The sequence below is a fragment of the Lissotriton helveticus genome, chromosome 11, assembly GCF_964261635.1.
Source record: "Lissotriton helveticus chromosome 11, aLisHel1.1, whole genome shotgun sequence".
Lineage (NCBI taxonomy): Eukaryota > Metazoa > Chordata > Amphibia > Caudata > Salamandridae > Lissotriton > Lissotriton helveticus.
The window spans coordinates 724,216,597-724,242,736 of NC_136072.1; the positions used below are offsets into that span (position 1 = coordinate 724,216,597).

At 43.9% G+C, this 26,140-nt stretch overlaps 1 protein-coding gene across 1 annotated transcript in view; it reads left to right on the forward strand.

Annotated features, from left to right (window-relative positions):
• Positions 1–26,140, forward strand: part of DOCK5 (dedicator of cytokinesis 5) — an 852,732-nt gene that overhangs the window by 327,075 nt on the left and 499,517 nt on the right. Inside the window, exon 10 of the mRNA XM_078666602.1 lies at positions 1,815–1,944. Coding sequence (XP_078522728.1) covers positions 1,815–1,944 — 130 coding nt within the window. The remainder of the gene's footprint in view (positions 1–1,814; positions 1,945–26,140) is intronic.

Sequence of the window (26,140 nt, forward strand, 5' to 3'; positions counted from 1 at the left end):
CTCTCCGTTGTTCCTCCGCCCCAGCATCAAGTAAGCAGCTGGAGCGGCGGGAGGAAGTTGAGTGGGGCATTTGAAGTGTGCTCTCCGTTGTTCCTCCGCCCCAGCATCAAATAAGCAGCTGGCTCGGCGGGAGGAAGTAGAGTGAGGCCTGTGAGACCTCGAAGGAGCCTTAAATCAGCAGCGACGCGTGGAGACTGGGACAACATCGTCTCCACGCTACAGTAAGGAGAGGGGCCTCTGGGGAGTTCTGAGCACAGGGGATAACTTTAACTTTTGACAGTGCATGACAGTTTGCCCCCCCAGGGTGGAATAGAAGCTCTGAGGAGCAAGAGCCGAGTACAATGCATACTTAACTGGCCTAAGAAAGCATAAAGGTTACCTGTCAGTTATTGTTATAGTGCCTGTTTAAATGTAATGAACTACAGGAATTCATTGATAAATTGCATAGCAGATTCAAAGTGTTATTGCAATTGCTGAGACCAGTTGTAGAGTATAGGTCCTATTTAGAAACTATGCCTAATTAAATGCTAGAACCTCTAGTAATGTAAAGCTGACGACTTAAGTTAGCACCTTAGTGGAGACTATATTAATTTCCTGATTAATAGGTATTGTGCTTTCTTCTCCAAAAGGGAATCTGCATAAGATGTCAATTTAGTAATTGTGAAAGATTAAGAATATTTACAAGTTACATGTATTGAGTTGTACTTCTCTTTCCACAGACAAACAGTGTTATAATTTCTCCTGAACTAAGTGTAAATTTTTCCTGTGTGAATACTGAGAGTTAAACCAAAGAGAATATTATTTTTATAAAGCAGTGCTTATTTTCCTATACTTTGGTGTAGTGTTGTTTTTGTGTGCTATTGCGTGGTTTTACTCTTGGGTGGTCTGCAACCTTCACACTGTTCCTCTAGAATTGCTTGTCTTACCCCTAGGCCAGGCTACCCTAGGTGACCTGGCATCTCAGGTTCTAACATTCAGTTTCTCAGTTATGCTGCTATGAGAACTGTAATAGATTTGTTGTTTTCTTATTTAAATTCTGTTTTTTTTTTTTTTATGTTTCTTCAACCTGTGACCCAGTCCACACCACACTCGCAGGGACTAGCCTCAATACATTTGCATTCAGGAGCCTGCCGCTAAAGATGTATTATCTCAAAACAGATCATGACTTAACCAATCGTTCATTCAGGTTTTTTATTCATTCACCCGAAGATTTTTTCAATGAGAAATGTTCTAAAAGACCTGTATTCAGGTTGTTTTGTGGAGCATTTGTGAATAGATGAATGTCCCGCAAAATTTGTTATTCCAGAGATAAAAGCCCTCTTTTCCTTGGTGCACCTTTGTATACATTTCTTTTTCTCCAGGTTCAGAGATTAAGATGAGACAGTGCTTACTAAGCCAACATATAGCATTAACTGTGATCTAGTCTTATTTGTTGCATGTAGGGCCAGAAGGCCTGAGTTCTAATCCCTTGATTCAAAACCTGATCATATTGTGTGATGATGTTTACCATATTGTGTAGTACTTAATCTACGTTTGTCTCATTTGTTTATCGTCCCAAAAACTCCGGTAGGCTGACCTTGGTATTTAGTATTTACAAATTAAAAACTGCACAATTTTCATATTTGCTATATTATTATTGATGCCTCCAGTCAGGTGGAGTGGGAGGTTGACAGAGTATCATATGCAACACATTCAGCTGCTGGGAATATATTAGTTCTTAGTGTTGTAAATGTGTCTGGGTGAATTTAGTATCACCAATTTGGACGGAATACTCATTTGAAGCCTCTCACATTCATTTATTTTAATCTTTTCAGGACCTCAGCAGCTCTGATTTGATCAGACCCAAAATCAGCCTTGTGTGTCAGATTGTGAGAGTGGGCCACATGGAGTTGAAAGAAGGCAAGAAGCACACATGTGGACTGCGGAGGCCATTTGGTGTGGCAGGTAGGAGCTGCAGAATCTCTCAGTGAGAAACAATTTATTACGGTGAAGAAACTCTGCCTTCTTGAATGAAAAATTCACTTCTTTCAGTCATGGTTACTGATTTTTCGACATCGAATGCTGGATAACCTGTGCATTCTGGTGAAAATAAATTTACATACCTATGCCATGAAAATTCTAGCTGAAATAAGCTACAATAAGGGCCAGATTCTGATGCGGTTAGGATGGCCTCCTAATGGCATTTGCTCCTTCCAAATTGGATCAGGAACGTGTCTTCCCAACCCAGGGTCCAATTATGATGCGGTTAGGTACCTATGCTGCCATTGAAGTGAATAGGAGTCCAACCAAATCGTATCTGGAAGCATCCAGATGCATCGTACTCCGTTAGTCGGACTCTCCCGATCCCAGTGGGTCAGAAACCATTTCCAAACAGATTCGGTCAGGAAGCTTCCAACCCGCATCAGAATCAGGCCCTAAGAAAGGCTGGACTGTTATTTCAAGAAGGTCATCAGATACAGCTGATACCACAACAAAAATTCTCCAGATTACTATATATGACATACAAAATTGTACTGTGACAAGAGTAAAAGAATGGCTTAATATTATTTGTCTTAGTGCTCAGAATTTGTTTTGCCAGAAATAGTCAAAGGCTTATCTCTAAGGATCTAAATCGCTACCGTCTCCTTTAGGATATCATTAGCAGTATGGAATCCTGAACTGGATTCTTGGTCACAATTCTTTGCCCAAGACTCCGGGAATTTTGCCATAGATCATAGGCAGTAATAGTCAATCCTGTATTCAGAGATTAGGCTTAGGTCTCCCAATTCTCTTCACCTTATCCCCCACCCAGTGTTGCATCCCTCTCTTTTTTAAATAAGCTTCACCAGGAACAAACATTGACAAAGCCAATAGTTTTGGATTTGGAAGTGCTGAAAGCTTTATTTCTTCTCACACGAAGTCATGAAGCATTAGGGGGATTACGGTGTGAAAGGAATTTCAGTACAGACAGAGGCTACATCAGATAGGAATAGTAATATATAAAAAGAGGCTCTATATGCCCTTGATCTGGGGAGGTGGTGGAAGGAAGAAGTAATGGTAAGTGTGTCATGGTGGTAAGTGTGTCATATCTAGTATTGCAGTTGGGCTGAAAGAGGGGAGGATTCTTGGAGACACCAGAGTGTGATGGAAGCATAATGAAGACCCTGGTATAATGGTAACCCGGACATAAGCTGCACCCCAAATAATACAAGGGATAATGATGGCTCTTGTGTAATAATACCTATCCTTGAAATCATGTGGACATTCCTGTCATAACTGGGGTGCTGGCATTATATTGTTCACACTTGCATGTTGTGGACAATCTTCAATACACTGTGGCCATCCCTGGTATTACGGTGTCCATGCTTTAATTTGTCATGAGCATTCTTCACATAAATGTGCCTACCTGTCGCATAATGTGCCCCTGGTATACTGGTGCCCATTGTTGACATATTCTAGGCAGTGACATGATTGTAGTTGTCCTTGACATAATATTGGCCCTGGCATAATGTTTTCGATTCTTGACATATTGGGACTTCTTTTGACTAGCTATGGCATAATGGTGGTGAAAATCTGTAGACAGAATATAAAGACTGAAACACTTTACATGTTTACGACCAACTTTGCTAGCCGAATTTTCATGGAGCTTCTTTCTGCAACTAGCATCAGCAATAATTTTGTTACCTTGGATGGATTTAGCTGGAAGGCTTAGGAAGATTATTGATCCTAAAGATGGTTTGCCTAGCAGGATTGTACTCAGTGCTCACACAGATTGTGAAGGGAATTATCACTTCAATTTTTTCAAATGTATTATATAAAGTTTTTGGGGGCTCATTTTACCTAACATGACTGTGCTAGTCCTATATATTTATACTATACTTGATGATATTCTGCACCCTCCCCCCAAAGCACATCATTTGTTTAGCCCACTGAGTGCCCCTTACATTGTGAACCACTGTCAGTGAACTAGACACTAGCACATAATTATTGTTTACGCCAAGCACTCATGTGCACTAGGGTATAGAGTCATAATATCGTTGTTTAAATATCGATGTGACACAATATCGACCTGCAAGAATATCGTCGACCAGAATATTGACATGCAGGTAAGAAATATTGTTTTTGTTAATATCAAAGTTAGTAATATCGTTAGTCCAAATATCGTTGTTAATAATATAAAAATGTATTTTAGTGTTCTGTATTTTAGTATATGTGTTAAAAGCATTGTTTATTTTTCTAATGTATGTTTGACATTTTTTGAAGTAATTAATTTTATGTTAAGTAATTTTTGGATATTTTAGTTCCCTAGTGGGTTGTAAGTTTATAGGGGAATAGGGTGGGAAGTAATTTAAATATGATATATTTATTCATAATTTTCAGAAGTTATTAATTTTATAAAAATTAAATATTGCGTTTTAGTTCAGTAGCGGGTTGTGGGTTTATAGGGGAATAGGGAGGTAAGTAATTTAATTATAATTAATTAATTTTAATGAATTCATATTTTTGTATTTAATAATTTATATTAATTGTGTTAATTAATGTATTAGTTATTCATTGGTTATTAATTAATTGGTAAATATGTTAATTTTGTCATTTTTTTAAGAGCGGGTTGTGGGTTTATAGGGGAGTAGAGTGGGAAGTAATTTAATTATACTTAATTCATAATTGTATTAATTAATATTTATGTATTTAATTTATATTGATAATTGTGTCAATTAATTTGTTTTAATTGGTTATTAATTAATAATTGGTAAATATGTTAATTGTGTGATTTATTTAGGAGTGGGTTGTGGTTTTATAGGGGAGTAGGGTAGGAAGTAGTTTAATTATAACTGATTAATACTTTTAATTAATATTGATATTAATTGTTTTAAAAAAATATTAATTTGATGTTAATTATTAATTAATTGGTAAATATGTTAATTGTGTGATTTTTTAGGAGTGGGTTGTAGGTTGATAGGGGAGTAGAGTGGGAAGTAATTTAATGTAAATAAAATGCTTATTAATTTTTATATAATTTTTATTTAAAGTTATTTTATAGTGTTAATTGTGTGATATCATTTATTTTTGATGTTTTTTAAATTGCTTGTTAATTGTTAATAATTAAATGTTAATTGTGTATTATTTTACAAAATTGGTGGTGTTTATAGTGGAATATGGTGGGAGGTAAATTATTTTTGACTAATTATTTCTTAATGAATGTTAATTATTTTTCAGGAGTGGGAATACTAAATTTTTCCCCTCTGCTATCCAACACTTTCCCTACTGTTGCATTTGCTGGAGTGGGAATAGTAAATTATTCCCCTACTTTATCCAACACTTTCCCTACGGTTACACCTGGTGGAGTGGGAATAGTAAATTATTCCCACCCGCCATCCAACATTTTCCCTACTGTTGCACTCACTTGAGTGGGAATAGTAATTTTTACCCACCCGCTATCCAATACTTTCCCTACTGTTACACTTGTTGGAGTGGGAATATTTATACCTCTCCGCTATCCAACACTTTCCCTACTGTTGCACTCACTGGAGTGGAAATAGTAATTTTTACCCACCCGCTATCCAACACTTTCCCTACTTTTGTATTTGCTGGAGTGAGAATAGTAATTTTTACCCACCTGCTATCCAACACTTTCCCTACTGTTGCACTCACTGGAGTGGGAATAGTAATTTTTACCCACCCACTATCCAACACTTTCCCTACTGTTGCATTTGCTGGAGTGGGAATAGTAATTTTTACCCACCTGCTATCCAACACTTTCCCTACTGTTGCACTCACTGGAGTGGGAATAGTAATTTTTACCCACCTGCTATCCAACACTTTCCCTACTGTTGCATTTGCTGGAGTGGGAATAGTAATTGTTACCCACCCGCTATCAAACACTGTCCCTACTGTTATACTCACTGGAGTGGGAATATTAATTTTTACCCACCCGCTATCCAACACTTTCCCTACTGTTTCATTTGCTGGAGTGGGTATAGTAAGTTTTACCCACCCGCTCTCCAACACTTTCCCTACTGGTGCACTCACTGGAGTGGGAATAGTACTTTTTACCCTCCCGCTAGCCAACACTTTCCCTACTGTTGCAATTACTGGAGTGGGAATAGTAATTGTATCCCCTACGCTATCCAACTTTTTCCCTACTGTTATAGTTAATATAGTGTAAAAATATTTTTTTACTGTTAAATATTAATTTTAATATTGTAATGTATTATATATATATATTATTTTATATTTATATTACAGGTTTGTGTGTGTGTGTGTATATATATATATATATATATTCATAATGTTTATTATTTTCTAACATTGTATAATTAAATAAAATTAACATTAAGTTAATATATATAATTGTTTTTAATTATGTATGTTTCTTTTTTTATATTTCATTTATTATATATCATTTTTAACTTTTTTAAATAATTCTATCTATGTTTTTGTTAATTATTTTTATCATTTAATTAAAATGTATATTATTTTTAAGACATTTAAAAAAAAAAACACATTTTAAACAAAGATATTTTAAAGAAAGATATTTTGGTTTCGATATTTTTGTGCTTACCTTTGTAGAGATAGGATGTCGATATTCTGTTCATCGATATTCTGTACTCGATATTCTTGTAGGTCGATATTCGGTCCGTCGATATTCTGTCAGTGATCCGTGCACAAGCACTCATGTGCACTCTGTTATGTCCGACCATTCCTTTGCTTAATCTGCTCTCCTTTGTTTCCTAAGATTGTTTTCGTACTTTATCTTAGCCTCCTTACCAGGTCTCATGTTCTCAACGTCTCTCTGCTAGTCACTCATATGTGATTTTTGATGCTGATTTTCTCACCTCATGAATTGCAGTGCATCTTTTGATTCTGTTACTTCAATGGCAACACGTATGTGCTGCTTTAATCATTCTTCGTCTGGGTAATCATCCTAATAAACACACTTTCGGCGAGAGTAGGTCCTTCTTTCCAGATGGATAATTTTCAGTTTCCAGTACACTGTAATATACATACATCCACAAAGCATGTGATGACACGGTGTCTCTACTGCTTTATATCTAAGACAGTCATTAGGTGTTTCAGTGTTCATTTTATGCAGTATGTTAGCGATATTATTATTTGCCGGGAGTGCAGTAAACTATATAACTTTAAATCGGATTGCAATCTAGGCTCATTGATTCCTTAGTATTTTTCCTTAACTCCATGCAATCTGATTTAAATTTCTATTATTTCTTTCTGCAAGTTCAGTGCCAACAAAAAAGCGGTATCTGTTGCAGCTAGATCCTTGAAGATATGCACTTAGAGTGAATTTCTGATAGTTTGGGAAATAGCCAGAGCGTGCAGTGGTAACGGCCACTGATATAATTTGCTCAGTGCATTAAATTGTATTTATTTGAAATGAGCTTTGAGAAACATTTTTCAGAAACTAGAAATGCCTTCGCTCTTCTCCATGAATTAGTTCAATTCACAGGTCCTATTCCCACTTCACTCTTGATTTAAATGTTGTTAAATGGCAGTCTTCCACGAAAGCTGCATACATGTCAGGTAAGTCTAATATCATTATTAACTTCAGTGTGTTTCAACGGGGAGGGAGTCTACACCGTCACAAATAATGTTTTCCACTTTCATATTCTGAAGTATTGGAGAAACCGCGTTCTTCAACACGTTCATGACTCCCCTGGCCAACACCGTCAGATCGCACGGGCTCAACATCATCTCCTACGACGACAACACTCACCTCATCCTCTCCCTGTCAGAAGATCCCCCAACACCAAAGCCAACTTCCACAGATGTATGATGAACGTCAACGACTGGAAGAAAGACAACTGTCTCAAGCTCAACACGGACAAGACAGACCTGCTGAACTTTGCCCATATCCTGCCCCAACAGATCACGCCCGCTACCTCGGCATCGTCTTGTACAACAAGATGTCCATGAAGAAACAGGTAAACAAGTTCTCATCCACCTGCTTCCACACCCTATGCATGCCCTTCAAGATGTTCAGATAGCTCATAGTCGACACCAGATGGACCGTCACGCAGGCCCTCGTCACAAGCAGGGTGGACTACGGGATCACACACTACGCAGTAATCACCACACATCTCCTGAAGAAACTACAGACAATACAAAACAGCTCATCCTCAACATCCCCAGAGGGTCCCACATCACACCCTACCTCAAGAATCTACACTGGCTCCCTATCCACACGAGATGACAGTTCAAGATGTTGGACCCACGAATACAAAGCCCTACACCACGAAGGACCAGCATACATCAAAAAAAGCATTACCATCCACTACCTGGCCAGACACCTACAATCCACCTCCCTCTTCCTCGCCGACACCGCCCCAGATCCAACGAAGTTGCAGCGGAAGACGGTCCTTCTCACACCTGGCGGTCAAAGCTTGTAATGACCTTCCCTTGCACCTTAGGACTGTTTCATCATTCCAGCAATTCAGAAAAGCACTCAAGATCTGGCTGTTTGAATGAACAGATCACCACATAGCAGGTAGCTTCTCGGGTGATTTGCCGCACTCTATAAAGTCTTGATTCATTAATTGATTGATTTATTAATAGTCCAAACACTGCTTAGATTTGATTGAATGTTATATATTCAGTAGTTACATAAAAGTTGAGTATCAACACCTCCCATATTCCACTAGGATAAACCTCTGCCTATGGAGATCATTAAAGGCTCTTAGGTGCTGCTAGTGGAGCCTGCTCTGCAGAGAGAGTGCCCTTCCCTTTACAGGCACCTTAGTTGTACATGGAACAGATGTATCCAAAGGGAGTTTTCCCTACAGCCACATTTCCAATGCCCAATACTTAGCCTTCCTCCAGCAGAATGTCTGAAATTAAATGTACTGCTTGGCAATATCTTTAAAAACCCACGGCACCAAGCCCAGTTTTTTTCCTCATATGGCAGTTTTAATTTGCTTTTAATTACTCTGTTGGAAGTTTCAATGCACATCAAACTTTAGTACATTTTACAGAATGATTATAAATGTATATAAAACATCAAGTGCTCTACTGTATTATTTACAAACTGGTCTTAATGTATCCAGTAAATGTATCCCTGGATAAGCAACTAGCACTGAATCTCAGTCTAAGTGGAGACTGAAAACCATGAAGGCAGTTTTCTCTCCAGTAGTCCCTCCATGCAGATACAGTACAGAATTTTTCCAATGTATTCTTACCCGACTACTATGTCCTGTCATTCCACCTCTTCACACAGATCTAGTAGTGAATTAATAGGGGTATATGAGACATGGAAGGGGAAAACTGGTTCTCCTTCTTGCTCCATTCAACTTGGCCAAGAAATTTCACTTCCTGTTGTTCCTGCTCCAGCTTGCAACCCCTCTGAACCATATTTCTCTCAGCCTTCCTACAACATATGCGTCTCCATCAGCCCCCCTCCATATTAGCCACAATAAGAGTTCTCCCATGAAAAATAAGTTTATGGAGCAAAGGATATGGGGCTTTCTTTTAAGGTTCTCTTTTATTACCTTACACAGTAGGCAATTCCTTGAAAATAGTGATTATTTATTGTGTCCTTTTTGTAATTTGGCTGGTTGCAGTGATATGTAATGGTCTTTAGCGAGAGATTTTCTGCAAGCTTCTCAGAAAGTTGTCTGATCATATATCAAGCTGCCAGCTCCTAAGAGTATCACATTTACTGTAAATGCTATTATTGAATTTTCAATCTTATCCGAAATTCGAGGATTGTGTTAATCTGACTTATTTATTGATTGTGGTCTCTATATAGTGTTCCTGCAGCTTCACATGCACTTCAGTGCAACTTGCAGGAAAATGGAAATCATCCTGAATACTTTGTTTGAAGGATGTAATTTCTTCAGATTCTTGTATTCCAAAGATGTTACTGAAAGTGTCTGTTGTACCGGACATCCTTTGCATCGTTTTCCCCAACTTATGGCCTTCAATCCTTCTGTTTTTGCTGACTTCATGTTTGCTGGTCTCATGACTCTGCACACTTTACCACTGCTAACCACTGCTAACATGCTTGTGCACTCTCCTCTCAACATGGTAAGATTGACTTGGAGCCAATTGGCACATTTAATTTTCTTGTAAGTCCCTAGTTAGGTGATACTGCATATACACACAGCTTGTAAATTAAATGCTACTAGCGGGTCTGCAGCACCTATTATGCCACCCACTTGAGTAGCCTCTTTAACCATGTCTCAGGTCTGCCGTTGGACGCTGTGTGCACAGTTTTAAAACTGTCATTTTGACCCTGCAAAATAAACCTTTTGCCAGGCTTAAACCTTGATTTTTAATACCTATAAGTCACCGGTATGGTAGGCCCTAAACAGCCCATAGGGTAGGGTGCAGTGTTTTTAACAATTTGAACATGTACTTTTAACTTTTACATATCTTATACTACCTCTTTCATAGGATAACATGGGGTTAGCTTATTGCATTTAATAAGTCATAACTTTCAACTGGGAACAGGTAGGAATGTCAAGTTGGGTCTCTAAAGAATTGTAATTTAACCTCTTGGGTGCTTGGGATATTCTCCTCCTGTGCTGGAGGTCAATGTAAATGGGTGTGGTCATGACGAGCTCAGCTCGTCATGAGCACACGAGAACCGTGCATCATGACGAGCTGAGCTCGTCATGAGCATCAAAGGGGTTAAAACCCTCTTTAATGGTAAAGTTGGATTTGATGTACAATTCGGAAAATGCCATTCTCTTGTCCCAACCATTTGGTGCCTGCAGCCTGAATCCTGCCTCACATGACATGGGTTAGATGGCATTTGGGCTTTGTGTATTTGTCACACACCAGAAAGGACACAGAGTCAGGGGATCGATAGAACACTGTTTTATTAACTAAGCACAGTTTGTTGTCTCTGGGTTTGTTTGTGTCTTTCGGGGTCTTGGTTCAGGGTTCTTGTCGTTGCACCAAGGGCCTTCCGGTGTCTCTGGGGAGGGTTCTTCTGTTAGGGTCTCCGCCTCGGGAAAATGAGAAGGGGTACAGGCTATTAGGAACCGTATATGCAAGCTCTGACTCCCACCCGTTTGGTGAAAAATGAAAATCAAAAGGGGGAAGAGGACCTCCTGTCTTAGATACCGGGTTACCTCACCCGGCCGCAAGGAGGAGACTGTACCCACGGTTTCTAAAGAGAAGAAAAGTAAATAACAAAAAAAAAGGAGGATTCGTGAGGGAACCCGCCACTGTAGGAAGGGAGAAAAGGCAAAAACAACAGGTGATGGACAGAATGCAGAACATTGTCATACATTCACCCCAGTACAGAGATCTGGGCCTAAATCCATCGTTTTTTTGCACTCCACACCACCCCAGGTCAGACATGGCCATATGCAAATCAGCCTTGACCCTGTACCTCATGGGAACAGTCCAGCCCGAACTGCCAAGCCATGTCTTTCCTGGACCGGAATCGAGCATCCAAGGACCGGTTTCTGGCTATCAGCCGTCATCAGCCTGGATAGCTTGACTCCAGTGGTGTGGAGAGCATGGGACTCACGTCTGAGCATACCCATCCCACTCGGGGCGACAAAGGCAAAACCAACAGGTGATGGACAGAATGCAGAACATTGTCATACATTCACCCCAGTACAGAGATCTGGGCCTAAATCCATCGTTTTTTTGCACTTACAATTGTCACCCCGAGTGGGATGGGTATGCTCAGACGTGAGTCCCATGCTCTCCACACCACTGGAGTCACGCTATCCTGGCTGAAAACGGCTGATAGCCAGAAACTGGTCCTAGGATGCTTGATTCCGGTCCAGGAAAGACATGGCTTGGCAGTTCGGGCTGGACTGTTCCCATGAGGCACTGGGTCAAGGCTGATTTGCATATGGCCATGTTTGAACTGGGGTGGTGTGGAGTGCAGAAAAACGATGGATTTGGGCCCAGATCTCTGTACTGGGGTGAATGTATGACATTGTTCTGCATTCTGTCCATCAACTGTTGTTTTGCATTTGCGGAAGGGAGAAAAGGGCCAAGAGTTCTATCTCCACTCAAGGCCTCTGTGTGCCACTCTACGCAAGCGCCGCTTAGCTGCCCTTTTGTTTATCTTTCCTTTTATCTCCGGGTTATAGGTGTCACCCGGTCCTGTACCTCAATACCCTAGGAAGGCCACCCGGTGGACCGCCCAGCTGTGCCAGACCCTCCCTGTCCCTCTCGGTACTTGCCTTATACTGTGACCCGGCAACGGGGTCACGGCTGCCTCGCCCTCTGTGCCTTCCCGAGGGGTTTCTCCTTGGAGCTCATCGCCACCGCCGCCTGCTTGTTCTGGCTCCGCCTCCCCGTTACTCCTCTCGTTCTCGTCCGTTTCGGATCCATCTCCCCTTGCAGTGCTGTCCTCGTCTGTACCGCCGGCTTTATCCTCAGGGTCCGATGCTCCGTCTTCATTCACCTTCTCGCAACCCGCTGCTGGTTCTGTCTCTTACCCTTTTCTGCTTCCGTCCGGATTGAGGGTTGGGCTTCCGGATGGCAGGAGTGTGTTCCTGGCGGTGCCCCCGGGGTGTCGTGGGTTCGCCCCCGTCGCCGCTCTGTCACAGTATTGCTCCCAGACAGTGAGACAAATTGGTAATAGGTGTTGGCAGTTGGGCCTTCTCTGACTAGATAGTAAGGTAGAACTGTCACCTACCACACATGTACATCACAAAGGCTCTGCCGTAGTACACACACAAAGAGTTTCACACTAGTCTTTTCTGCCTCCAGACAAGCTGAGGCCAGGGCAGGGAGGCAGGAAATTCCAGACACCTCTTTTTGGGGGTGGGCTGTAGAAGCTTATCCAACTTTAAAGTGGGCCCCAGGTATAAGCAGTGGACCCTCCGATTCAACTCTTCTGTACACTTCTGGACCTGTGGAAGACTCGGAAGTAGGATTGTTGTGCTGCTCTGCTGTACGAAGGACTGTCCTGCTGCCTGAGTGAGGACTGGGCCTGCATCTTGAATCCAGGACCATAGGAGTGACTCCAAGGGCTAGTTGGCTGTCCTCCTGATCAGTCTGTGTCAGAAAAGGCTCCAACCATCTTGATGCCTGCACCTGAACTATGCCTGCTGTGAATCCTAACTCCCCAAGTGGTGCTCCTCCAGTACTGAACCCTACGTAATGGGGCTACAGGTATCTGCCAGCAAAGCTTTGGTTTCTACCAGAATCGATGCAGTGTGATGCAAACCTGACACAGCTCTTCGCAGTGCATCATCAGAACTGACGTAGTGTGATGCATCCTATCACAAAGGAGGGACTGAGGGCTTTTTAGATTGGTCCATCATACTTGCCCTAAAAATAAAGAAGATACAAAAGGTATGCCGTTCCTAATTTTGAGACAAGAGGAAACTGGTTTTGGGTGGTCATGACGGGTAGGGGGATGAGGATTCCTCCTCTTGGAATATAGGGCCCTCAAACACCCGGCAAGGTGTCATGCTTCATCATATGGGCTGCTCCTCGTCAGGTGGCACTGCAATACCTGACGGGCTCCCTATGAGGGGCTCATTCGTGGAGATCTTTTATTCTAAATGCCATTTGATGCCGTGGGGGTGAGGGGCCTAATCAGTGTAGATAAAGGTGTGAAGATTTATAACCTGAAAAAAGTATTAAAACAGGTCAGGGAGTACCAGCGAAAACTATTTTAATTAATGGTGGGTCTCCCACCCTGATTAAAAGAAACAAAGGCGCATGTCTAAGATTATGTCTCAGGTAGGGCGCTCGATTGTGCTGTCAACATGTTTCTCGCCTGGTAGTTAATCAATCTGGGTGGCGATTCGTCAGGACCTAATAAAATCAAATCTATCTACACATGGGTGGTTGTATGGTGTGATTTACCCTTTTAAACCAACCTAACACATGCTATGTGTAGTACCTGATAGCATATGACCAACCCTAGTTAGGTTCCTCTATCTACTTCATCAATACCCGGCAGGTATCTCACAAGGAATTTCCTTGTTTGGTTTTGCAAAATCCGCAAAAGGCCAGCCGACCTACCCTCTTCTGCCAGGATTCCAAGTAGTGTTAAGCATCCCTGACACAAGCCAACATCGCACCCCTCGCAGCTCATCAGAACCGTCTCAACACAACCTCGGAGCTCTTCATCGGGACTGATGCAGAGTGATGCAGCCTTGATGCAAGTCCACATCACAGCCCTCACAGCTCATCAGAACTGGTGCTGCACGATGCATCTTCAATGCGGACCTCAGATCACGACAAGGGACCTGCGCTGTGCGTCACTCTCCACAACCAGGATTTAACCCCTTGTGTGCGGGGCAAATTCCCCCGCTGTGCTGGGGCCCGGGGGGGCCGTACAGCGCCCCCATGCTCATGACGAGGTCAGCTCATCATGAGCCACGGCGCTCGTGTGCTCATGACGAGCTGACCTAGTCATGAGCATGCAAGGGGTTAAGGTACATTTCTCCGCTGGACTAACTTGTTCCCTGTATTCGACCTGAGTTCCATTGCAGTCTGCCTGAACTTGTGACTTTATCCTGGTCTGGCGCGCCCAGACCCACGGTTGCCACTTTCTTCTTTTAAGATCTGTTTTGTTGAATGCTAGTAACCCGAAACACTTGGGTCTTCCGCACTCTTCAGCATACCTTCAATTATTCTTCGAACCTGTATTGAATTTCGGTGGGATTCCAGATGGTTGAGCTTTGTGACTCAAGGAATCGCCCTTCAGTAGGCAAGTGCTCAGAACTAGTCGGGGTCAGGTTGTCTGACCTTAGTCATTGGGTCATCTTATAACTATGGAAGAAGTCAATGTGGTAGGCTGGTGTTCTTCAATGGGGTGCTTTTGTTAGATCAAGAATGTAATTTATTACCCGCAGTATTTAATCCAGGGTTTACTCTTCAAATATAGCAAATGAGAACTTCAAGATTGGTAAGCTTGTCACACTTGTCATGAGACAACTTGAGATGTCAGTATGTAATTCCTTCTATGCTACCTCCTAATTATCTTTATCTTTAGAGCTTACAATTTATGCATGCAAGCATCCCTCTACAATTAAACATTTCTAATATAGACCCAGTTTCTACCCAAATCTCTTCACTGAACTAATATTGTTATTCAATTCAATTCAATTCAATGAATCTTTATTCGGTGATTAAAAAACACCATAAAAGCACACACATATATACATGAATAAAAAGTCATTAAACATTTTCAAGATCCTTGTACAAAATATTAGTGTTAACATGAAACACCAACAGAAAAAATATAACAATTTTAAAAATGTAAAATCAAAGACATTTCATTCATCTCCCCTGGTTAGCCTTAAACGGACCGCTACCTTAATAAAATTCATTATACAGCACAAAGTTAAGGGGTCCGATGCTTTTTGTAAAAAGACTAATGCCTCCCTGGCATGTTCCTGTTTAGCTTTTTTAAAAACATTTACAAGAAATCTACGCCTGGGCATTGTAAAAAAAGGACAGAGTAAAACAAAGTGAAGGGAATCCTGCGGAGACCTGTTGTCGCAGCCGCAGGGTCCCTTCTGCTCAATTGATGTTGTAAATCCTGCTGGTGATGCCAACATAAATGGGAGTAAGTTCAGTCTGAAACGGCACATCAGGAATCTATCCTGTGCATTATGCATAAGGTACATATAAGGCTCCATACCCTCCACACACTTCACCAAGTTGTGGGCCCTCACTGTCTGTTTGAACCCTTCGGCCTCAGCTCTGCGTTGGCTTTTCCGCTCTAGGAAGGTTTTCCTTACTTGCATCTTATGCTGGACTACAATTGTTGCGGGGTTAGTGAAGAGATTCCCAAAGCCTAGTTCCTCTAGGGTATTCTTTACATAATTGAGCCAGGGAATGCGCATACATTTAGCCCTCTCTAAACCGTCCAATAGGATTTCTCTGCTAAGAGACGCGTCAGGATTAGCCCAGATTTTTAACCAGGCCACAATTGGCCTAAGTTTTACCAAGTCATCTAGGTATGGCCTCCCTAATTCCCTATGTGCTACAATTCCAGCAGTACTTGGGGGTGCCCTCAGGATGGATTTCAGATATTTGTTTTCTTCCCGTTGGATTCTTGTGGTGTTTGCAAAGCCCCATACTTCTGCCCCGTAAATTACTTTGGAGCATGATACGGAGCTGTACAAATTCATCACCTGTTCCGGGCTCCATCTGCCTAGCCTCCTGCCGTAGCTAGCTATTGCCCCGTTAGAGGCAATCATTTTACTACAGCGCTCCTCCACCAGGGAATTAAACTGTAAGGCGCCATCAAAAGTTACACCAAGATAAGAAAACGTTTTAACCTCTTCTACTGTGTGGCTGCCTATTGTGTAGGTAAATTTAGAGGAAGTTTTTTTACCAGCCAGGAGCACATACGATTTACCCAGGTTAACAGAGAGATCTAGGGCACCCATGAATTTAACAAATCCATCAATCAGGATTTGTAAGCTCCTGGGTGTGCGTGCAATCAGGACCGCGTCATCTGCGTAAAGCAGAACAGGAATATGACGCGGCCCCACCCTTGGAGAATCTGCCTTTAGACCTAACAGAAACTGCTCCAAATTGTTAATGTAAAGGGAGAACAAAAAAGGGGCGAGAATGCAGCCTTGTCGGACTCCACTCATACAGGGAAAAGAGTCGGTCAATCCCCCCTCCCTGTTAAATCGAACCTTAGCCGTGGTATCACTATGCAGTTCCCTTAGAATATCAATTAAACCGCTCTCAATCCCCATACTTGACATCATGTCCCACAATTTCTCCCTGTTGACGTGATCAAATGCCGCTGCCAAATCCATGAATCCCATGTAGATCGATTCATCACTGGCCAGGGTATATTTGGCAGTCAGCATATACAGGTTCAGGCATTGATCACTAGTGGACCTCCCTGTCCTGAATCCGTATTGAGTGTCCGAGAAGATGTTATTTTCATCGGTCCACTCGGACAGTCTGTTGAGAATCGCCCTGCCCAAGAGTTTAGCCGATACGTCGATCAGGGAGATAGGGCGATAGCACTTAGGATCGTCCCTATTGCCCTTCTTGAAAATCGGCACAATGATCGCTTTGGACCAGGACGGTGGGAGACCACAAGTGATTGCAGTATTTATAACCCTGGTCATTAAAGGGGCCCATAGTTCTATGCTGCTCAAAAACAGGTCGGGAGGAATTCCGTCAGGGCCCGGGGCTTTGTTTTTAGTCAGACCCTCTATCCCAGCAGTGATCTCCTTAATGGTAAATACAACCAATGAAGCCTGAGTTGGAGTTACAGATAACTCTGCAGGAGTGCCAGGCTCATGGTTATATAGACCCCTATAATGAGTGACCCACTGTTCTGGGAGGATGTTAGACCCTATCTCCGGGGTATCGTTTTCCTGGAAGGTCGGTTTATTGATAATTCTCCAGAAACCCGCTAGATCCTTTCTTTCCCCTACTTCTCTTAATTCTGCCCATGCTTCTGCCTGCAAGGCAAGTTTCCTCCTCTTGGTCTCTTTTTTGTATTTTTCCCTACACACCTTAAGTTTTTTGAGGCTCCCTTGGTTTAGATTTAAGGCAGCTTTTCAACTCCCTCAGTGCTTTGGAGCAATCTTTATCAAACCACCGAGGGTTATCGTGGTTCCTTGTAGGCGCACTAGTTGTAAGTAGGCCATCGATCAGGTTAGCAATCTGACCGAATGCTTCCAGTAACCTTGAACCGTGGACTTCTGTGTCTAGACAGTCATTGATGGCAGATTTGCCCATGTCTACCAGGGCCTTATAAAACTTTTCCCCATCTATTTTGGACCATTTTAATCTCCTGCCTTGATCTGTTACCCTCTCCGTAATTGTGCGGTGATCTCTAGTTCTAGAGCCCGCCATATACTATAGCTCCAGAACAAGTGGGTTATGGTCGCTAAAACTGCTCCATTCTATCCCTACACTAATTATCTTATTTAGCAGGGATCTTGAGGCCAAGATATAGTCTATGACGGATGTGCATCCCCTGCCCTTAAATGTAGGTGGGAGTGTACCACCCTTCTGTGTGCCTATCATGTTAATAGTATGCTCGAGATCATACTTGAGCCGGAGCGTACTAAAAGCTGACCCTGTCGGCGTATGGGAAAAATGCGGCCCCTTCTCCATGGGACATTGAGACCAGTCTGTGTTTGTTTGGACCAGTGCCGGACAAAGATGGCAGTTAAAATCTCCCATGACTAGCAGCGCATATGATTGCCCCTTTTTCTGGACTGTTATTTCCTGACCCAGCCTATAATCCAGTTCAGCTACTAGTGTGGTATGGTTTCCCGCTATCTCGTTATTATAGATGTTGAAAACAGTAAATCTTAGCCCCTTCCCGAGGAACCGAACTGCCTGGACCCCATGGGAGTTCCAATCTGGGGAAGACCAGCTACCCGGCAGGTCTAGATCTATATAAATAGATAATCCACCCATGGCTCTCCCTGATCTGGATTTTTGCGCGGGTACAAAGAAACACTTATACCCCTGTAAGTGATAGTTATTCACCGGGGCCAATGTCTCCTGCACGCAGATTACATGGAATTTTCTAATGTAATCAAGCCACTCTTTGTTATTAAATTTGCCTGCCAAACCTGCTGTATTCCAAGAGATCAATCTCAGTGCCTCACTACTCTGTTCTAGTCCCCCATGAGGCCTCGTTTGTAGCTCCCACTCTAACTCTTGCGAGTCCAGCCCATGTCCCCCTCCTATACATGCAATATCTATAGCCCTAGGTCCATCTAGCGCAGACTTCCCGACACAACTCGATGGAATTTGCTGTGCCAGGGGACTATGCTCATCCATCTCCTCTGCCAGAGCTCCTTTTTCTCCATCTCCCAGAGGGACATTATCCGTTTGTCAATCCACCCCCTCAAGGCCATTCAGAAAGTTAAACCGATTGAAAGAGTGAAAGGATGGCTCTGGGCGGCCAAACAGTGGCCTGGGGTTAAGTTTGTGATGTCTCCCCCTCCGACCAACCCTCTCCCAGTTGTCATAGGTTTGGAACGGATGTACAGAAGCGGGGATAGGGGGAAAGAAGAAAGACACATGAAGGGTTTGAATGGTGGATTCCCTAGATCTATTCTTTCCTTGGCATATGTGAGAGACAGTACCGGCATCCCTGAAGCTCACCAATATGCAATCCCCTATTATGGATTTATATGTTCTCCCCACCCATGGCACCCTTCTGACCATTATAATTTCGTTATTTAGGTGTACCGGGAGGGGTCTGTTTGTGTTAAGCCACTTGATTACCCTGCTTTTTAGGGAACAAAAGTCCTCAGGTTCACCTACTTCAAGTGGGGGGGACGCCCGCCATAACTACAGTGAAATCGTTTGACTCGGGGGTAAATTAGGTCTACGTGGTCTAGGTGGAAGCTGCATTAGGGGAGTCGGTGTAGTACTGTCTACGGGCTGTGCCAGGGGGACGGGGTCTACAGGGGGAATGGGCCTATTAGAATTAAGGGGCTTAGTTGATGCATGATTAGTCCTCGAGGGTTGTGGAGGGGCCGCAGCATTCGCGGCCTGTAAGGGGGCTGAGCTCATTGCACTATTTGGGGGCTGATGGGGGGCCGGTGGAGTGGGAATGAGCTCCGGTGATCTTCCTTGGTGGCCAGCCGAGATTTTCATGCTACTTAATGTGGCCTCCAGGATGGTAAGTCTAATCTCGACCTTTTTGATACTCTCACTAATTGGTAATAATAATGACCTAAGCAGGAATTCCAGGTTACCAAGTGGGGCAACAGAAAGGGGGACATTAGCAATATTATTTCCTGGGTCATTTATCAGAAAAGGGGCCAAGCATTCCTGTACAGTAGGTTTGGGGTGTAGTTCATCCACTAGCCTCACAGTCGATATTAAGGGTTTTGATGACCTCCCAAAATCAGAATGAGGGATTTTGGGTTTATTTTTGCCCTGGGCTCCCTTCGACTTTCTCCTACGTTTGTTTGGGGGCGGCCCATGTACTACTTGTACTCCTTGTACGGTGGCTGGCTTAGATTTAGCTTTCCTAGCTTTCGGAGTTGGGGGGGGTTGAGAGACTAGATCAATAGTCACCCTACTAGGGCTTGGGCTGATGGCTGGGGTTAGACTCGTGGGTGGAACAGGTGGGGAGATCGTACCATCCCTCAACAGGAGTGGGACATCATCTATTGAGGTCGACTCTTCACTAGGCGTGGTGGGATATTCTCCAAGGGGTCTGTTTTTCAGGTTATCTATAGAGCATCTCCGCTCTGCCCTTAGCCGGGTTAAGGTGCTCTCCTTGTCCCCATCCCCCACAGCCCGAGGAAAATAGTTCTCTAAGGTCCTATTTTTAGCTCCTCCCTGCTTCATGGGGGTACCCTCCCTTACCGGGGACGGCATATCAACAGATGTTTAATAGTAGTCAGTGAGAGGCTATGGCAGCAAATTGGACCAGGGTTCAAATAACCAAATCAAGAGAGTAGGCCTATCCCGGCCTACTCCGGCCTATGACGGCCTTAGACGGTCCCGCCCTTGTCCCGGGCTTCTCCCGGGCACGCTCCCGCGCAGCGGCTCCTACCACTCCTATTATGGGGAGGAGGTGCTCAGGGGCGGGACAAACAGGGAGAGCGACCAGGTGCAGGTGATGACAGCGCAGGGACTCCTGGGCAATGGAGTCCCTGTACCTCACCTGGCGCTCGCAGCCCTGTTGTCCGCCTCCAGTCCAGAGTGTTAGTCCACAAGAAAGCGAAGCAGCCGCCCAGGCACACGGGCGAAGCGGGACCCGCGCAGCGGGTACCGCGAGGTCTCCAGAAAAGAGGAAGCAGTCTTAGAGGGCAGAACGACACGCAGAGGGCTCTCCCGCCTCCAGCCAGCAAACAGCAAGTGTCTGCCACAGAACGTTGGTCCGCAAGCACCTTTGACTCGGCGCTCAGGGGCGGGACAAACAGGGAGAGCGACCAGGTGCAGGTGATGACAGCGCAGGGACTCCTGGGCAATGGAGTCCCTGTACCTCACCTGGCGCTCGCAGCCCTGTTGTCCGCCTCCAGTCCAGAGTGTTAGTCCACAAGAAAGCGAAGCAGCCGCCCAGGCACACGGGCGAAGCGGGACCCGCGCAGCGGGTACCGCGAGGTCTCCAGAAAAGAGGAAGCAGTCTTAGAGGGCAGAACGACACGCAGAGGGCTCTCCCGCCTCCAGCCAGCAAACAGCAAGTGTCTGCCACAGAACGTTGGTCCGCAAGCACCTTTGACTCGGCGCTCAGGGGCGGGACAAACAGGGAGAGCGACCAGGTGCAGGTGATGACAGCGCAGGGACTCCTGGGCAATGGAGTCCCTGTACCTCACCTGGCGCTCGCAGCCCTGTTGTCCGCCTCCAGTCCAGAGTGTTAGTCCACAAGAAAGCGAAGCAGCCGCCCAGGCACACGGGCGAAGCGGGACCCGCGCAGCGGGTACCGCGAGGTCTCCAGAAAAGAGGAAGCAGTCTTAGAGGGCAGAACGACACGCAGAGGGCTCTCCCGCCTCCAGCCAGCAAACAGCAAGTGTCTCCCACAGAACGTTGGTCCGCAAGCACCTTTGACTCGGCGCTCAGGGGCGGGACAAACAGGGAGAGCGACCAGGTGCAGGTGATGACAGCGCAGGGACTCCTGAGCAATGGAGTCCCTGTACCTCACCTGGCGCTCGCAGCCCTGTTGTCCGCCTCCAGTCCAGAGTGTTAGTCCACAAGAAAGCGAAGCAGCCGCCCAGGCACACGGGCGAAGCGGGACCCGCGCAGCGGGTACCGCGAGGTCTCCAGAAAAGAGGAAGCAGTCTTAGAGGGCAGAACGACACGCAGAGGGCTCTCCCGCCTCCAGCCAGCAAACAGCAAGTGTCTCCCACAGAACGTTGGTCCGCAAGCACCTTTGACTCGGCGCTCAGGGGCGGGACAAACAGGGAGAGCGACCAGGTGCAGGTGATGACAGCGCAGGGACTCCTGGGCAATGGAGTCCCTGTACCTCACCTGGCGCTCGCAGCCCTGTTGTCCGCCTCCAGTCCCGGGTGTTAGTCCACAAGAAAGCGAAGCAGCCGCCCAGGCACACTGGCGAAGCGGGACCCGCGCAGCGGGTACCGCGAGGTCTCCAGAAAAGAGGAAGCAGTCTTAGAGGGCAGAACGACACGCAGAGGGCTCTCCCGCCTCCAGCCAGCAAACAGCAAGTGTCTCCCCGAACCTGTATTGAATGTCGGTGGGATTCCAGATGGTTGAGCTTTGTGACTCAAGGAATCGCCCTTCAGTAGGCAAGTGCTCAGAACTTTGGGTAGCTAGTCGGGGTCAGGTTGTCTGACCTTAGTCATTGGGTCATCTTATAACTATGGAAGAAGTCAATGTGGTAGGCTGGTGTTCTTCAATGGGCTGCTTTTGTTAGATCAAGAATGTAATTTATTACCCGCAGTATTTAATCCAGGGTTTACTCTTCAAATATAGCAAATGAGAACTTCAAGATTAGTAAGCTTGTCACACTTGTCATGAGACAACTTGAGATGTCAGTATGTAATTCCTTCTATGCTACCTCCTAATTATCTTTATCTTTAGAGCTTACAATTTATGCATGCAAGCATCCCTCTACAATTAAACATTTCTAATATAGACCCAGTTTCTACCCAAATCTCTTCACTGAACTAATATTGTTATTCATTAGCCTTGAGGCTGCGCTAAGCCTTTGTATTAAAACGATTGCCCTTCTTCTTTCCATCAGTAGTACTATGACTGAAAGAAGATATTATTTTTGTGGTCTAGCTTTGTAATTGGTTTTAATCGCAAACAATGTTTTCTTTAGCACTTCAGTTTTGAGAAGAAAACATTGTTGATTAGCAGTCTACATTCATACATTCATATGAGACAATCCCAGCTCATGACTGTCACCCACTGTTTCCTTTGACACATCCTTCTTTTTTTATTTAGCCTTAATATCATGTCTTTAATTTGTAGCACCTCCAGTAATAGTATGCATTTCCTACACCTTAGATATATATGTATGCATATTTATTGTTGACTCCACAGGCAGCTATCAGAAGTCAACAGGCTTTGTATGAGGAGATATATACATATTTGTTAAGTTATTCTCCCCTATAATCTCAGAATGATGATCTTGAGCTGTGTTCCTTGGGACCTGGACTAAACACAACAAGTACCAGTTTTGGATACTGTATTGTCAAGTTTCTGGAATTAGTGTTAATTGTGGGACTCCAAATGAATTCCGCGAGGGTGCGCATTGATACAGGGTTGGTTACAAAGTGCTGGCTTCCTTGACAAGATGGTCTGTTTGCCCAAAGGGGTGCCTTGTAAATCATGTTTTTTGTAAGAAGAAAAAAAGAACCAATTTCCTGTAACAGGCAGTTCTTAGCAATTAGTGTCCTCGTGTCTTCGTTTCACCATGTTCTTTTAAAAATTGGCCATGACATTTTCCAGCTATTTTCGGCACTGAAATTCAGTTTTGCAGCAAGATGAAGAGAATTTCTTCGTTCCTCCCCTCCAGCTGGATGTTGGCTTTGACTCAATGGAACACACATGGGAACTTAATTATAAGTCCATTAGGTGTTTCTTCACAAAACCCAAGTTCCAGTAGTGGTTTATGAACCATGAATCGTTCTCTAGACAATAAAACTGAATTAGCCTTACTTAAAAGATGTTTTATATATGATTTGCGATTATCTGACGTGTTTGACAACTGTTGCTTCAATTGCTTGTTTGTCTTCTCAGAAAACTATTTGTTCTTTTATTTTTATAGTGATGGCAAAATAAAATACAATTATTTATTAATAAAAAACAAATGATGTACAGTACCTAGCCCATTGTGTAAAGACCTTCTGTTTGCTCACTGAGTTAATCTCTCTGGCCATAGAGTCAAGATAAACAAAATGTCATACTTTGAAATGAAATGAAAGGTGATTTTATAGAGCGCGAACTGCCACTCCTAACGGAATCTCCTGGTGCCTTTAAATAACAACAGATCAGGAGTGTAACATAAACCTAAATTAGCTTTATGCAGCAAGCATCTGATAATCCGAATATCCACGTCTTCAACAGTTTTCTAAACTGCCCCTCCTGTTCGATAGCTCTGAGCTTCTTTCCCAACACACAGTTTACTCGTCTGCAGCCAGGGAAGCCACTTGCAGCGGCTCGTTTGACTCCCATTCTGTTGGAAGAGCTAGTGAGTAATGTCCGCAAGCAGGCATCACTTTAAGTCGGAGGGTTGGCAGGAAGAAATCTTCCTCACTTGAACTAATTCTTAGCAGAGAGTCTCTTTTCTTCTCTGGTTTCCCTACATCAAAAGGGTGCCAGTTCTGTCAGTAGTAGGGCATGTTGCCAGCCCATTCCTAGTAACTTAATCACCTTCTGATCTTTCAGAAGACCCTCTCAAAGATGGCCGTTGACCTCATGCTCAAGGAGACAATCGGCTACAAAAATGCTGATCCGTTTTATGCCCACCCGAGTTCTTGAATAAACAAAGACCAAATTGAGCCCCAAATCACATGCTAGCCCTAATGTAAATCCTCATCGCGGGGGTCACAACTCTTCCTAGCAACTATAATCTTAAATAATAAAAGGATACGCTGAGCCAGGCCTATGAAGAGAAAGGGACTGGCCGGAGCAATGGTACTTTGAGTATGATTCTTCTGGGTGCCATCAAGTTGATGAGGACTCCCAAGGGAGGATGTAGATAGACTGACTCCACAATGCCCTGTCTTTTGTTTGGGCCTTTAGGAGAGTAGTTTATAGAAAGTAATGTGATGTCCTACCATCACCATCGCCAGCTTTTTTCATCTTCTTCTATTTATTTATTTATTTATTCAAAGTTTTATATAGCGCGAACAAGATCCTTACAGATATCAGAGCGCTTCACAGAGACAGGGGTAGGGGCAGCAGGAATGAACAGAGATAATGGGAGCAATATAATAGTCACTAACATAGTAGGATAATAATAACGTACAGAAAACATATCAATATACAATCAGGTAAACAAGTAATATAAGACGGCACAAGTCATTGATCCCACTACAGAAGGGTTCAGGTAAACCATGGATGTGTGGATGGCTTATACCAATTTCTTAGGATAGAGAGAACACTGGGTGGGGGCATCGGGAGGGTGATTCAGTCAACCAAAGTGTATCATATATTGGTCGGTAGTAAGAGAGTAGCGTAGTAGTGTCACCATCAAGTAGGAGTATAGTGCCAAAGGACAGGTGAACAGTGTTACAAAGCGATGCAGAGTCTCTGATCCAGCACCTATAAAGTTCAGGAGATCTTGGCCAGAAGGATGGTTTTCACCTCTTTCTTGAAGAGTGCAGTGGAGGAGATAAGCCTGGTTTCAGGAGGGAGCGCATTCCAGATCCTGGGTGCCATTCCTGAGAAGGAGCGCTTGTATGTTTTCTCTTTCCGGAATCTACGGGGTTTCAGGAGTAGATTTTTTGTACTTCTATTGGATCTCGAACCTCCTGATATAGACAACTTTTGAGCGAGGTAGTTGGGTGCATTGTGGTGCACGGCCGCGTGTGTCATAACTGCAATTTTTAGCTGTATTCTGGCTTCAAAAGGCAGCCATTTTAGAGACTTTAAGTCTGGGGATATATGCAAATGTTTTCTTGAGCCAGTAATGAGTTGTCTAGTTGTCTGTTTATTAGACACAGTAGATGTGGTCTTTCTTTTGTCTTTCCTTCATTAGACTAAATGAGCCCAAACATGAATAAAACCTATTTAGAGTGTGGGAAACAATAAGAGAGCAAGATAGATGAATTGTCTGCTCATTTCTTCCTTCAGTTAGATATACAGGTACACTAGACCTCATCAAAAATGCCCTTCACAAATTCTTTCATCTTGGTTTGTGTATTGCCTTTGATGTTACGTTTGTTTTAGTTTATTTTCACTGTTAAACCACTTTGTGTTAACAGAGCACACATTGGGTCGGAGGCATACCCTAGCCTTCTGACCTTTCATCTTGGTTTGATGGGCTGTCTATGGGTGAGCAGTGGGGTATGTGCTGTGGCATGTCTAAAGTTGATGTTCATTAGTGATGGGTGACTCAACGTATTCTTCTAAGGTCTCTAGGGCAACGCAAATCTTGTCAGACACCTAGGGCACCACCCTGAAGTGGGCACCAGAATGTTTTTCCAAGCAGCCTATGTTGCCAAGGTCGTAGGGGGCATAAAGTATCATTTTGGGAAAGACAAGAGCCCTGACTAGCCCCCAGAAGCTTGGTTTTCACCGTTTAATTTTACCAGCCTCTGAATCCAAAGCAGCGCGAGTTGGAGCC